This window comes from Conger conger, chromosome 16 (genome assembly GCF_963514075.1).
Source record: "Conger conger chromosome 16, fConCon1.1, whole genome shotgun sequence".
Lineage (NCBI taxonomy): Eukaryota > Metazoa > Chordata > Actinopteri > Anguilliformes > Congridae > Conger > Conger conger.
In genome coordinates, this window is record NC_083775.1 from 10,608,631 (window position 1) to 10,623,498 (window position 14,868).

The 14,868-nt window shown below is 45.9% G+C and overlaps 2 protein-coding genes across 3 annotated transcripts in view; both read left to right on the forward strand.

Moving 5' to 3' along the window:
- The first annotated feature begins 3,820 nt into the window (after positions 1-3,820).
- LOC133114036 (uncharacterized) lies at positions 3,821-6,737 on the forward strand. Its single transcript, XM_061223231.1, has 2 exons — positions 3,821-3,954; positions 4,843-6,737. The coding sequence occupies exons 1-2, from the start codon at positions 3,933-3,935 to the stop codon at positions 6,735-6,737; spliced, it is 1,917 nt and encodes a 638-aa protein (XP_061079215.1). The 5' UTR covers positions 3,821-3,932.
- Positions 6,738-8,318: 1,581 nt separating this feature from the next.
- The window catches only part of srebf2 (sterol regulatory element binding transcription factor 2), a 16,697-nt gene continuing 10,147 nt past the window's right edge, over positions 8,319-14,868 (forward strand). For both annotated transcript variants that reach the window (XM_061223914.1, XM_061223915.1), the window contains exons 1-4: positions 8,319-8,647; positions 12,180-12,659; positions 13,371-13,534; positions 13,787-14,209. In XM_061223914.1, coding sequence (XP_061079898.1) covers positions 8,557-8,647; positions 12,180-12,659; positions 13,371-13,534; positions 13,787-14,209 — 1,158 coding nt within the window. In that variant the 5' untranslated portion in view covers positions 8,319-8,556. The remainder of the gene's footprint in view (positions 8,648-12,179; positions 12,660-13,370; positions 13,535-13,786; positions 14,210-14,868) is intronic.

Genomic DNA, 14,868 nt, shown 5'->3' on the forward strand with positions numbered 1-14,868 from the left:
TACCCCCCCCGGGGTCTTAGTGGCGGGCTCGTTTGTGGGTCCGCTTACAAGGGGTCACCCCCTTAGTCGCACCTGGCTCTCCGCACCTCCTCAACCTCACACCTTCAAAACAGCATCAATTCTGGTGTCTTGGTGGCACAGCCTGTAGAGCACTGACCGCTTGCTCATTGCGAGCCGTGATGTCGGCGGTTCGAATCCGACCGGCCGACATTTGTCGCATGTTTTCCCCTCTCTCTCGCTCCCATTCTTCCTGTCTCTCTATACTATATACTGTCCAATAAAGCTGAAAAAGGCCTAAAAAAACAGCATCAATTCTTCTGGGTATACTTGCACACAGTTTTTGAAGTTAGTTAGGTTGTTCCAAAAATCTTGGAGAACTAGCCACAGTTCTTCTGTGGATTTAGGCAGCCTCAAATGCTTCGCTCTCTTCATGTAATCCCAGATAGACTCGATGATGTTGAGATCAGGGCTCTGTGGGGGCCATACCACCACTTCCAGTACTCCTTGTTCTTCTTTACGCTGAAGATAGTTCTTAATGACACTGGCTGCATGTCTGGGGTATGTTTGGGGCCAATCAGATGGTATGGCATAATGGATAAGTGTCTGCCTGTACTTCTCAGCATTGAGGAGACCATTAATTCTGACCAAATCCCCAACTCCATTTGCAGAAATGCAGCTCCAAACTTGCAAGGAACAGGGAAACTTGCTTCACTGCCTTCTGCTACAGCCAAATATTTCACATTTTGACATTCACTACCTGCTGCCATTTTTCTGCACCCCATTTCCTGTGTTTTTTTGCATAGTTGAATCGCTTGGCCTTGTTTCCACGTTGGAGGTATGGATTTTTGGCCGCAATTCTTCCATGAAGACCACTTCTGACCAGACTTCTCCACACAGTAGATGGGTGTACCTGAGTCTCACTGGTTTCTGCCAATTCTGAGCTGATGGCACTGCTGGACATCTTCCGATTGCAAAGGAAAGTAAGCATGAAGTTGCTTGGCCAACCACTGCGTCTACAGTCCTCAACGTTATCCGTTTCTGGAAACCCGTCTGCCTTGAAATTTCTGCCTGGGAGAGACCTTGCTGATGCAGTATTAACTACCTTGTGTTACTGTGCTCAGTCTTGCCATGGTGTATGACTTCTGACATTGAACTGTCTTCAGCAACCTCATCTTGGAAGCAGAGTTTGGCTGTTCCTCACCCAGTTTTAACCCTCCTACACAGCTGTTTCTGTTTCAGTTAATGATTGTGTTTCAACCTACATTAAATTGATGGTCATTAGCTCCTGTTTGGTATAATTCATAATCACACACCTGGCTATATGCCTACAAAATCCCTGACTTTGGTCAAGTGTACCTAGAAGAATTGATGCTGGTTTGAAGGCAAAGGGTGGTCACACCAAATATTGATTTGATTTTCTCACTTTGATTCTCTCACTTTGCATTTTGTTAATTAATAAAAAAAATAAACTATTAACATTTCTATTTTTGAAAGCATTCTTACTTTACAGCATTTTTCAACACCTGCCTAAAACTTTTGCACAGTACTGTATACAATTCTTATGATTTAGAAAATTAGATGTGAATATGAAAATATGATGTGAAATTAGATGTGAATAGATATGAATATGTTGAAAACTAGTGAATTAATGTAATAATTATACATGTCAGTTCTATAACACAGATGTATTTTATATTTTCTGCGTACTCTATATGTGTTTCTTTTATGTTTTTTAACAAATGGGTAATTATGTCAGTACACATCATGTAAAAATAAAACTGTAAATAATAAACATTCAAAATGGGCTTGGTCAAGAGCTGCTGTTGGCTAGTCAGCTTCTCTGTCAATTGTCCCCCTGCTTACTTCCCTCCACTGGCTGCCTGTCATGGCTTGCATCAAATTCAAAACATTGGTGCTAGCCTTCCAAGCAGTTAAGGGGTCTGACCCAGTTTACCTCCAAAAAATCATCAGACCTTACACTCCTGCCAGACCTCTTCGTTCAGCCTCCACAGGCCGCTTGGCACCTCCCCCTCTCCAAACTTCCACCTCACGCTCACGACTACTGTCTGTTCTGGTTCCACGGTGGTGGAACGAACTCCCCGTTGAGGTCAGAACTGTAGAATCTCTTCCCATCTTCAAGCACAAACTGAAGACGCACCTCTTCAAGCAGCACCTCTCCCTGTCCCTCCCTACCTCCCTGTAAACCTTAATTGTTGTCTTTCTGTGATTTACTTGTGTATCAGGATCTTTTAGTTTGACAAGGTAAGCAGTGTTTGGCTAGTTAAGGGGTTTGTTCATACATTTTTGGGTGTTGCAGTTAAAAATAATCATAATAATCAAAATAAATAAATAAAAAGATCAAACAGGCCCTGGTCCTTATCTTTGTTGTGCAGGTAGCAGTTGAAATTGTACTTCCCTCTAGGGTCTTTCAGCGCACTTATCCCTGGTTATGGGTATGCACTTTGTTGTACATTGCTCTAGATAAGAGTGTCTGCCAAATGCCATTAATGTAATTAATGTAAAAATTGTTCAATTTGTTCTCATCTGAATATAGCACCTTTGTCCATTCACACTTTAAATGACCAAGTGAGACCAAAATGGAATGTTTTACTCGGATACAGCATCAGCATGTTTAGCATCAAAACAGAGATGCATAAAAGGTGATGCGTGTCATACCCACACGGAAATATGGTGCTAGGTCAGTGATGTTTTGGGGCTGTTTTAATTCCAGAGGTCCAGGGACACTGATTAAAATCGATGGTATAATGGATTCTAGCAAGTATCAGGCAATTTTGGCTGACAATCTGGTTGCCCCTACCACAAGGCTGAGACTTGGCTATAGGTGGACTTTCCACCAAGACAGTGACCCAAAGCACACCTTAGAATCCACACCGAAATGGTTGTGACAACAAAATCGATCTTGTGCAATGGCCGTCTCTGATGCCGGACCTCAGTCCAATTGAAAACCTGTGGGCAGAACTGAAGAGGGCAGTTGACAAGCACAAACCCAGGAATGTGAAGGATCACGCAAGGATCTGTAGTGAGGAATCCCTCCAAATGTCTTCCTTAACCTTGTCAAGCATTACAAGAAAGGACTTAATGCTGTTATCCCTGCCTGAGGTGAATGTAATAAACCAATAATTATGCAACCTTGATTTTGGTAAAAATCTATTTTTTCTTAAATGATTTAGTTGGTTGATTTTCCCTTTCCTCTGCTCTCCCTCTGTGTCTGCGACCTGGGGACCGCCCCCTATGAAGACGGCACCACGCAGATCCTACACGCCATCCCTATTTGGACCATGGCTTGGCGCCCTCTGCAGGAAGGGAGTATTTATCAATAATAAATACAAAGGTCCAAGCTGGCCTACACCCTGTTCTACTGGTGACTGCTGAAGCCCCATGAGGAGCCAAACTTGGTGGGAAAATCAGAAATTATCTAGTGGAGGTATCACCCCAAAAACCTCTACAGTCAGAAACTGGTGAAATACACCAATCTGTGTCTGACATCGGTGTATTTCAACTACCCCTGTTGTACTGGCTTGTCCTGCCATTGTGTTGTTATAGATTTATTTGTGTTGTGTTGAATTAAAAGTACAAGAAAATCTCAGTGCACTTTTGGCTATCATAAAGGTTTGTATACCGTACATTGTGCAGAGATCCTGACTGACTAGATTAATTTATTTACCATCTGATGCTTCCAGATACTGTTTATTTTGCAGGCACAGCACTGAAAACGAATGCAAACTGAAACGAGCTCATTTAATACTACATTGTGTTAAATGTGCATTAAACAGCTATACCGCGAGATGGCAGGAGAGAATTGGAAAAGGAACAGCACCACAGCACTAGTGTTTGGGCCAAACGTGTTTTTTTGTTTTTTTTAATCGCCAAAGTACAGACGCGAGAGGGAGTATGTACAGTAAGGAGTAACAATGGCGTGTGTTGCGGAGTCAGGTAACGTTAATTTTTTAAATAATATTTTAACTTTTGAGGTCAGTTTCGCGAGTTCATGTAGTTAGCCAACCAGCTAAAGCCTAGAGGTGTCTAATGTAGCATAACCTGCTAACTATAGCTGTTCGATGAGTTACACAACTCAAGACAAAGCGCTGTTTAGCTAACTTTGCAAGCTACAAATGCTACACATTATAGCAGTAACTTCAATATCGTACATAGTTAGACACGACTGAACAGAAGACGATAATGTTACATCGTTGTTTTTTTTCCTCTGATTTTCAGATATTTAGCTAGCAACCAAAATATTGTTGAGAGACTGCACGCTAATTTGGTAGCTAACATGGTGTGTTTATTTAAAGATGTGACGTTTGAGGTTGAACCTGCAAACGGGAAAACAAAATCAAACAACAATAGGAAGATTCCTGATTTCATTGTGGTAACAGTTAACGTTAGCTATCATTGACGGACGGCATTGAGCATGTGTAGCTAATGTAAGCTAGTTTGTTTAGCTGGCAAACAGCTCCGTCCAATTTCGTATTCTCGAAGTTGTCTAATATAAGAAATGTGACCTTCCTTCGACTTCGATTATCGCAGTAGTTAAGACAACCATAGCCTGCTATAAAATGTTGTCACAAAAGCAGCAAGTTTCATGAGTTTTGTGTCTGCATGACAAATTTGGAGAATCGGTGACATGGGTCGGTAACGTTTATTTTTCCGTGTTCTGCCTAACTTTTGAAACTACAATTGATTTGCACAAGTTTACATAACGTTACAGTGACACGCATTATTTTAAGAAGCCCTTGATAGTTTTGCATCGAAAGATAATGGGGTTGTAGTGCAGTCTTCTCTGTTAATATTGTAAAGTAATAATTCGAACTCTAAATCCAGGTGGGAGACGAGCACAGGACATGAGACCAGTTGAAGATGGAATCGCTAGATCAGAGGAGAGTGAGGAGGGAAAGGGCTGGGATGACCCCTGCGGAATTCCAGAGCTGAGACTGGTGCTGATCGGCAAGACGGGCACTGGGAAGAGCGCCTCTGGCAACACCATCCTGGGCCGCACGCACTTCGTGTCGCAGCTGAGCGCTAGCTCCGTGACGCGCGTGTGTGAGCAGGCGAGTGTGGAGAGGCCGGGGGCAGAGGGGGGGAAGAGGCTGACGGTGGTGGACATGCCCGGATTCGGAGACACCCGTTTGGGCGTGGAACAGATCCGGGCGGAAATCGCTCGGTGCGTGGTGCTGACTGCCCCAGGGCCCCACGCCTTCCTCTTAGTCGTCCAACTGGGCCGGTTCACGGAGTATGAAGCCAGGGTAGCTGGGGAGATGGCCCAGATTTTCGGGGAGGGGGCGCTGCTCAATCACACCTTGGTCCTTTTCACCAGAGGGGACGAGCTGGAGGGGAGAGGCATTGAGGAGTACCTGGGGCCCACCGCCCCAGAGGAGCTGAGGTCCCTGCTCGACAGGTGCGGCGGAAGGTATCACGTCCTCAACAACAGAGCCCCTGCTGACCGCGAGCAGGTCCAGGGGCTGCTGGAGAAGGTGGAGGGAATGCTGGAGGTCCGCGGGGGTGCATTCTACACCTGCGACATGTTCCGAGAGGCTGAAGAAGCCATCAGGGACGAGCAGGAGAGGATCATGACGGAGAGAGGCGCGGGTGAGGGTGAGGAAGAGGAAGAGGAGGAAGCAGGAGCGGCAGCAGAAGCGAATCTGTCCAAGCGGAGGAAGTGTGATCTCGAAGACGCGGGCGGGGAGATCGGGGGAGCGCAGTGGCGGGCAGGAGTGCGGAAGCGAGACCTGGAGGGCCGGCGGGATGTCCCGGGGCCTGATGAGGAGAGGGGTGATCCCCGGAGCTCCCTGAGGGCCCGGGGCCTGGACTGGGGGGAGCGCTGGAGGAGGAGGAGAGGGGGAGATGGGAGGGTGGTGAGCAGGAGGCAGGCCTTCCGCTCGGCCCTCGGAAGGTTCCGGAGAGAGGCAGTCCTCTCTGAGAAAGTTCTGGCCAAAGTGAAAATTCTGGTGGCCGCGGGGGCAACCGGGATGGCCCTGGGGGCTGTTTTTGGGGCGGCCGCGCCCCTGGCTGCAGCAGCCGGGGCGTCTGTGGTGGGCAACGCACTGGGGCTGGCGGCGGGGCAGCTCGCAGGGGCGTCTGTGGCAGGGGGAGTGGGGGTGGGTAAGGCAGTGGGGGCAATTGTGGCGGCGGCAGCAGGGAAGACCGCGGTGGCCCTGGGGGCGGCGACCGGTGGGGTGCTGGGAGGCTCGGTGGGTGCGCTAGCAGGGGCAGAGGCTGACAGCCCAGCACAGGCAGCTGTGGAGGCGCTGGGACAGGTTGGTCTGATTGGGGCGACTGCAGTGGGAGTGGCGGCTGGGGTGGGGGGCGCGATGGGTGCGGGTGTGGTCCTCGGGGCCGTGCTGGAGGGCACAGCTGCGGGCACAGCAGCTCTAGCCGGGGGAGAAGGCCTGGCCGGGCCTCTGGCGGTAGCGGCCCCCCAGGCAGTGGCCACCGGGGGCAGTGTTTCAGGGGCGCTCCAGACCGCGGGTGCAGCTGTAGCAGACGGGGCGGTAACTCAGACTGCCCTGGCGACCAGCGGAGGCGTGGCGGGGGCCCTGGAGACCGCGGGGGCCACTGCGCGGATAATGACGGCGGTGGCGGAGATCGGCAGGGCAGCCGCCGGGATCGCGCTGGCAGGGGGCCTGGTGGTGAAGGTGGTGAAAGAGAAAATCCGGAGTGGATCCTCTGACTCGGGCTACACGGAGAGGCGGTCTTATGAGATCTACTGGAACAAGTAGTGAGAGCCCACCCGCTGAAGCGCACGGTGGGGGGGGGGGGGGGGCATAGTTAATGAGCCGTCTGTCAGTCGTGGTTGTGATTGAAGTGCCATTTTGTGCCGTTTCTTAGTGCAGTGTTGACGTTCATACTTAGAAAAGCACAGACCACTACTCTCACAGCATTTAGAGGGTTGACAGCAAAACATTCAAAAAATTACCTCAAATATTAGAAAGTTAATATTAATATTAATAATATTACATGAATAAAATGAGTGTTTACCAGAGATATTGAATTTCACAAAGTTGGAGCTGTGAGATGTAATGTCAGTCTGGTCGAACATCCATTGATGTCATGTTTAGGGAGATATTAGGCTTTAGGTTCTGGTTTTCTCAAATGAGTTTGTGCCAACTACAAATCGATAAATGCCGATTTATTTACTCTTCTGACGTTTTGCTTTAATGCAGACACAGACAAAAGTAAGCTGAGTTTATGTATAAGAAGCTTCAGATAAGGACAATCCATACCTTTAAATCCAACATTTCATCTTTTTCAGAAGACACATTTATCCAGGCAAATGTTACAACATGTTATTTTACTCACGCACCGTTTGGAATAGATTATTATCATTCTTGAAGAAATTTGATGGTTTTATTCTTTTTATTTTGTCTTCTCTCATTTTGGAAACCCATGTGCAAAGTGAATGCAGGAAACAAAACTTTTAATATTTGACATGTTTTTGTCTCAATTGACCAAGATGGATTGTCCCGGTACTTTACAGATATTATCTGTTCAAACAAGTGTGCCTTTTGCAAATTAATGCAATGTTGATATGTCACTAAATACTCTGTTTGAACTGTGTGAAATAAATAAATGATTTTGATCATATGAATGAGTGAAGTTATATAATGTCACTGAATGAGCAAATAGATTTGTATGCTGGTTTCTCATTAAATAATGTGTGCTGTACACTGGTATTGATAATGACTCACAGTACGGTGAAAATACAATGTAGCACACATGATATGCATCCAAAAATGTAGTTAATAGTAATAATATAAAACATGTAGTAATTGTCACCACAATGTGTGTTGTTAAGAATACTGGGTCATCCCAAAATGTTACTTTTTATTACACCGGATCTTCAATCTCTTAGTATACATACCCAGATTTCTGGACATACAAACGCACAAGCGAACACTGACCACCGGGGATTATGCAACTGCAAGTAAGGAAATGAGAAGGGGAAACCTCGCCTACTACATAAATATGCGTACTTTGCTCTTGAATAATGGATGAGTGTGTGCTGGACCTTTTCGTTTGATCATCAAATATTCATTTGTGAATTAGATTTTATTCATACATTTGGGCGGGGTTTTCAGTTGAAGAACCACAGCATTGCTCAGTTTTTAGTGGGCGCGGTCAATTCAAATTATTCGGAAGCTTCTGATCAATGACGTACTATCAGACCACGGCGTAGTGCGCCTTCTAATTGGTTGGTGTTGCCTGGTCTCATGACAACAACAGCCAGGATTTCACCAATCAAGAGCCATGCTCGTTCATATACACTGTTTGTAAATGACGTCATCTGTGGAAATCAAGATGGCTACGTCTGGCGTGTAAATGGGTCTTGTAATACAGTCGGACGCCTCGCCGAGGCATTTGAAATTAGTTTCCTTGTTTTGACAGTTTTCCACTTGATAAAAACAGTAAAGGGTAATCGCAAAGCTAAAAATTGCGCGATTCATCCCAGGCAAGCCGTACGCCTCGGAGCTTATTTTCTTCTTGATTGATTGAAATCTCCAGTGGAAGCTGGGAAGCGAAAAGTCGCCGAAATTTAGAATGGAGGGTGGGGAGTACATGTCCTCAATGGAAAATATGGATCCAACATTGTCAGAGCTTGGAGACGAATTTACGCTCGGTGACATCGACGGTGAGTTGTGCGATGTACTTTGATTGGAGTTGTCTGTTGTTTCTGGGGAAGGGGGCATTTGTTCTGACCCATTTCCGGCTTGGTTGCATCCGATCAGTGTCATTCCGCGACGCATCCCCATGATCAGATGTAAAACTCTTGGAACGTTACTAACGGGACCTTAGCATTTCCTCATGACAACCCAACACGATTCTAAATCTAAAACGATTTTGGCTGTTTAAGTCTTTAGTATCGAAGCAAATGTGTTGGCCTGTATGCTACTGTTAACAAGATACCGCTGTTTGAAGGGTTATCATTAATGAAACAGTGATATTTGAATGGGTCGGTGCCGTTGAAATGGACGGATAGGCTGTGAGATACCGTGTCTTAACACTGATATCGGCGTGAGTTTTGTCAGACAAGGACCCACGCTCATTTGGATCATTGGTTCACTAGATGCGTGCTATATTAGCTAGGATAACGTCATTGTGGAGTTGACGTTACACTTTTTTAATGAGTTGAAACAATCATAAGTTTGTAGCCATTGCAATGTATTATATTTACTGTTGCTTCTTTGTAGCATTATTACTTTAAATAGTTATGTTAACACTCGTAAACCTCAAATTATATCGTGTAGAAATGCGTAAAATGTATGTGGTCCTTGTTCATCCTGACTTAATGTTGGGCTGTGCTAGTTATTATTTTAGACGTGTTTCCGTCATGTTTTTGTCCTCAATGCCGTGGGTACTCAGATGTTTTATGGAATTTTTTTTTATTCATGCAGTTTTTAATCGGAAAGATTTTCTTGCTGGTTGTACTTTGTGTGGTGTGTATTGCGCATTTCTTTTCATTTGCTTTTGCCTTGCAAGCTGGAAGTTGCAGACTTGTCAACGGATTCCGTAAATATAGAGACTGACTAAGCCCGACCGCCCCTCTCCAGCGAAAAATGTCTCACTGTTCTGAACCTGCCTGCATCGCAAATCGTTATGCCTGAGAGTTCAGTTCGGTCACAGCTCATAAGGAGCGGCGCAAGCTTATCAAAACAAGAGTTTGACTGAAGGGACATGCTTTGCTCGCGGAACTGTCCGGCCCATACCACAGAATTCCTATTAGCTGGCATCTCACAAAACTGAATCCGACCATTTTGATCGGCTGTTAAAAATAAAAGCACCGCAGAATGCAGGAGCTAAACTATCTGTCCTGTAACCGTGTTATACAGGCTAATGTCATGATTTTCAATGGCAAAGCCTTGGAATGTGAAGAGCAATGGATTGAACTTGTTCATACAGTCACGTCCACACTGTCACGTGTACACCGGGGAGAATACCCCTTCAATTTGCACGGTGCTGTATTTGGCCGTATTAATTACTAGATACAAAATTTTAGCGTCGTGGTGCCTTTTGATTATGGGAAATGGTATAACAACAAGTACAAGACGCATTCGGCAAGCACAAGAAGTCCATAAGGCTAAATACATAAGCAATAACTATATTAAATGAGTGAGGTTGAGTAGATGCGCTGTGTTCACTGTTTCGAAATGGGAAAAGTGTTTGCTGGTTGTGAGGTTTAGTTTTCACTCCTAACCCAAGATTCAGTCGCTCTTTCATTAGCCGCATATTAACAGTTAGAAACTTTGGGAGCTGCACACAAGTGGTTAAAGCATGCAAATGTAAAAATTTGAATCCCGCTTATGGTTATGGTCCGGGACACTCAACGTTTTACAAATAGGTTTACTAATGGTGTATAGGTTCATGAGTTGGCGCTACATTGTGTTTACACAATTGCTTCAGTATTTCGATTCCTGGTGGAATTTCCCACTTGTGATTACATAACGTCATCTCCCGAGTTATATACCCCGGGTAACGGGCTCCCGCGAGACGCCTATTCTCCGCTCATTTCGGTTCTGTAGTTGCGCTCCGTGCGAAATTGCTATTCAATGACTAGCGCTTCATTGCATGCGTCTTTGTGGTGCGATGAGACACTGTACGGGAGTCAGTACCTTTAACAACAGTGGCCAAACACCTCTTAGGCTGTCAAGTAGGACACACTGATCAAAAAAGCAAGACTTGTCTGTTTTTGTGACGAGGCTGCGTGTGAGGAAACCTATACTCCCTTCTTTGGGATGCCAAAATGATAACGCTGTACTTGCTCTCAAGGTTGTGCACATGCGTTCAAGGCCGATAATTGCATTGTCAAAGTGGAGATAATGATAGCAGTGATCTCGCTTTATCTGTATTCACGCCTTTGGTCTCCTAGCCTAGATCTAGCATACCTATGAGTTCGGGAGAAAAAAGTAGGGTCGATTGAGTATTGCAAATTAGTAATATTTTGTACCTTAATACATTTGCCACTGTCTTGTTAGTGCTTTGGTACATTTGTGGCATAATAAATGATGGTTATAGAGTGTATTTTATGAAATGTTTTGTATTGGACAAATTATTTCTTCCTGACCTACACTAAAGTTTGTATAGCCTGCATGTTTGAGGGTGAGTTAAGGGTGACTCTTAAGTTCTCGACAGAATTTAAGCCATGTATTCTGTCAACAGTTCAGGACTGATTTTGCCAGAACGTGCCAGAAAGTAGGACCTTGCCAGATATGAAATCTTAGGGTTTATCAAGCTAACAGGTATTTTTTAATTTATCTTCAGCCTGGAAGCAAAGGCAACTGTAGTGGTAGTGACTTATCAGAAAAGCAGGACCTCTCATCTTGTGCATATCTTAAAAATCCAGCGGGGCCTTTCCGTGCTCCACATCACCTCTTGGAATGATTTTGTCTGCGTGTTAGATAATTTCAGCTTCTTCCCCCCCTTTGTTTGGCTGGTAGAGCCATTTCAATTTTTTGAGCTCCTGGTTGGCATTGAATGACGCAGTGGTGAAGTCCATTATTGGCACTGATGTAAATGTACTTACTTTTCTTTGTCTCTGTATACTGCTGTTGGTTTCTTTATTGGCCTGCTTGTTTCATTCATCACCTCTTTACAGTAATCTACAGTAAAACGTGCCTTAGTGGCTTCCCTCACCGTTTTTAAACCGTGTCAAGGTTCATATACTGTAAATTCCCTGTTTTCCCCCACTGTTGGCCTTGCAGTAAACTCACTAACTGAAGGCCACTGTGCTCTTGGGTGTGTTAATTATCTATAGGTCAGTCAAGATGCACGTTTTACCGTGTACAACCACGTGGTTCAGTCATTTGCTCATACGTGTACAGCTCCTCATTCCGAAGTGAGTTGGCACATACCCTTAGGTCATGACGCATGTTGCAAAGTCATTGGTTGGACACTGGCTAATAAGAGTGAGCCAGAACTTCCCTGAGTTGACACCATCATCATTACATTACATTAATTATTTATCAGACAATTTTATCCAAAGCAATGTGCAAAACGGTGCATGTCAAGGTCATACAATGAACAACCGTATGCGCCAGATAAGGTACGATTCATATAGGATTGGTTGTAAGGCCATTAACATATGTCCAGTACACAAGGTAGGTAGGCCAAGTCTGTAACTATCATACTAAGACAACAACTACAACTACATCATGGTTTCCCAACAGAGATGCTCCAGTTCGTCAGCAACCAAGTGGGGGAATTCCCCGACCTCTTCGAAGACCAAATGCCCCAGGGGTCTCTCCAGAGTGCTGCTGGGGGTGCCCCACGTTCGACCCCACAGACGCCCCAAACTGTGGTCCTCACCCCAGCCCCCACCCCCACCCCTGCCCCTGCCCCTACCCCTCTGACCCTGCCCCTCACCCCTCCCCAAACCCCCGCCCAGGCCGCACCCCAGCTGCGGTCTCCCCCCCTGCTCCAGCCACGCCCGCCCCCTGTCCAGCAGCTGCAGCCAACCCAGACCCTGCAGGTCCAGACCCAGGCTCTCCCGGTCCCGGCCCATGCCCTCACTGTTCAGACCCAGAGCTTTCCGGTCCAGACTCAGGCCCAGACTGTGATGTTCGCCCCGACCCTCACCACCGCCTCCCCATCGCGCTTCATCCAGAACCAGGTCATCTGCCACCAGAGTCCCACCACCAGCTTCCAGGGTGAGTGACCCACAGTACCATCTCTCTGAACCCGTCCGGTCCCAAGCCCAATATGAAGTGGCTCCACTCAAATCCCAAGGGCTTTGGCTTTGGTTGAGAAAATGGAGAAGGCTGATAATTTAGTATGGTTTTAATAGGGCCTGAAAACAACAGTAGAGCAGCCATTTTGTTTGGTTTAAAAGGTATACGGTCCAGAGTGCCATGGCATTCTTGGGATTTTACAGTAATTATGCTTGAGTGCCATATGCCACTCTTGGGACTGAATGGGTTTTTTTTTTTTTTTTTTTCAATATTGGTCTTTATAATGCATGCTAGTCTTCATTTGGTAGAGGCATTTTGTATTTGTAGTACATACAATTTTGTTCGGGTTAGGTATTTGTACTGAAATTGCACATGCAAGGTCTGATGCTACACAATACCTCTGCATGCATACCTGTGATCAAATTAAACTAGGCCCATATCAGGGAGCAGTTTGGCTTTATTTCCCTTTTGGAATGAAGGGTTTGATTCTTATTTAGGATTTGCTAAACGTAATGTCTGATGGTGGGAATATAATTTTTTGTGTTTCTTTAATAATCTCTCCATCTGCAACCACCAACAGAACCCAGATCAGCTCAGATCAGAGACGCCAGTCGTTATGTTAAATGACGTCCTAGAAGCAGAGTTTATGTATCCTGTGATAATGCCCCGCCCCCTCCCCTTCTTCCACAGTCCTGCAGCCACAGATGCAGAGCATTATGACATCACCACAAGTCCAGCCAATGACAATCCAGCACCAGCGTGTTCTGACGCCAGCAGGCCAGACCATACAGACACTGTCCACAGCGCCCTCTGCTGTGCATACTGTGTCACCGCAGATGCAACAGGTCCAGCAGGTAAAGCGGTTTTCTTTCAGCTGGGCAGAGCTAAACTCGAGGCTGCCGTCTCTCTATCTGTGACACATCTGGTCACTGTTTTTCATGGCTGTGTTTCATTTGCTGTTCATCTCATTATCCGGTGGTCCATGTGCACATCGATTTACACCGACATAGACTCTGGGTGTTGTAATTACGAGTGTCCCCCTCCATAACCTCTGTTACTCTTTGTTTTTCTCTGTCCCTCCCTCTCTCTCTCTCTCTCTCTCTCAGGTCCTTGTCCACCAGCCCCAGATTTTAAAGACCGATTCCTTGGTGCTGACCACTCTGAAGCCTGATGGGACTCAGGTTCTGTCTACAATGCAGAACCCAGCCAGCATCACCACACTGACCACGCCCATCCAGACCCTCTCTCAGACTCTAATGGGCGGAAACATTCTCACCACCGTACCCGTCATGATGGGGGGCGGAGACAAGCTGCCCATCAAGCAGCTGTCGTCGGGGGTGTCCCACAGCGGCGGTAACGGCAGGGCGGTCCTGGAGCACGGGGGAGGGATGACGGCCATGGGTCTCGGGACGGGCATGAAGGAAGGGGAGAGGAGAACCACCCACAACATCATCGAGAAGAGATACCGCTCCTCCATCAACGACAAGATCCTGGAGCTCAGGGACCTGGTCATGGGCAACGACGCCAAGGTGGGCCTGGCCTTGACAGGGGGCTGTGGGGGGCTGCTAACAGGCCTGGGACAGTCATTTTTCAGGGATTGTTCTCCTTCTGTGGTTTGCAGCTTGGTCAGCGACACTGTTTCTGGAGTCTGCGCCTATCTGCACATTCATTTTACTGCGTTTATTCAAACATGGAGTTCAATTTTCTTGTCTTTCCTTGAGTGCTCCTGTCTTAGATTGCATATTCTCTAGGAAATAGTTTGTAACAAAAGCAAAGGTCAACGTAATTTTTTTGGAAGAATAATCTGGTAATATTCACATGAATAAACTCATGACGTCACTGGACAATCTGCTATTTTTTTTTTTTTTTTTTAAACCTTACAACATAAACCCACAAATGCCCCTATACCAGCCATGGTAATGCCATTAGGTCATCAGAAAAGTTTAAATACATTGACCTATCTCAACTATGGCAATTCTGTTGGCCATTTTGGATCTGACCAGCTGAACTAATAAAGGCACCTTTATAGTGATAGTAAAGTGAATGAAACCGAATTGAGAATCAATGCATTTTCTGTGTTAATCATGGCAGTATGTTTTGTATGTCTCTGATGTTGCGCAGGTATTTTGAGATTAGATTAAGAAGATGATTGCCTTGTCTTGTAGTTGTGCGTTTTTGGTGCTGAAGA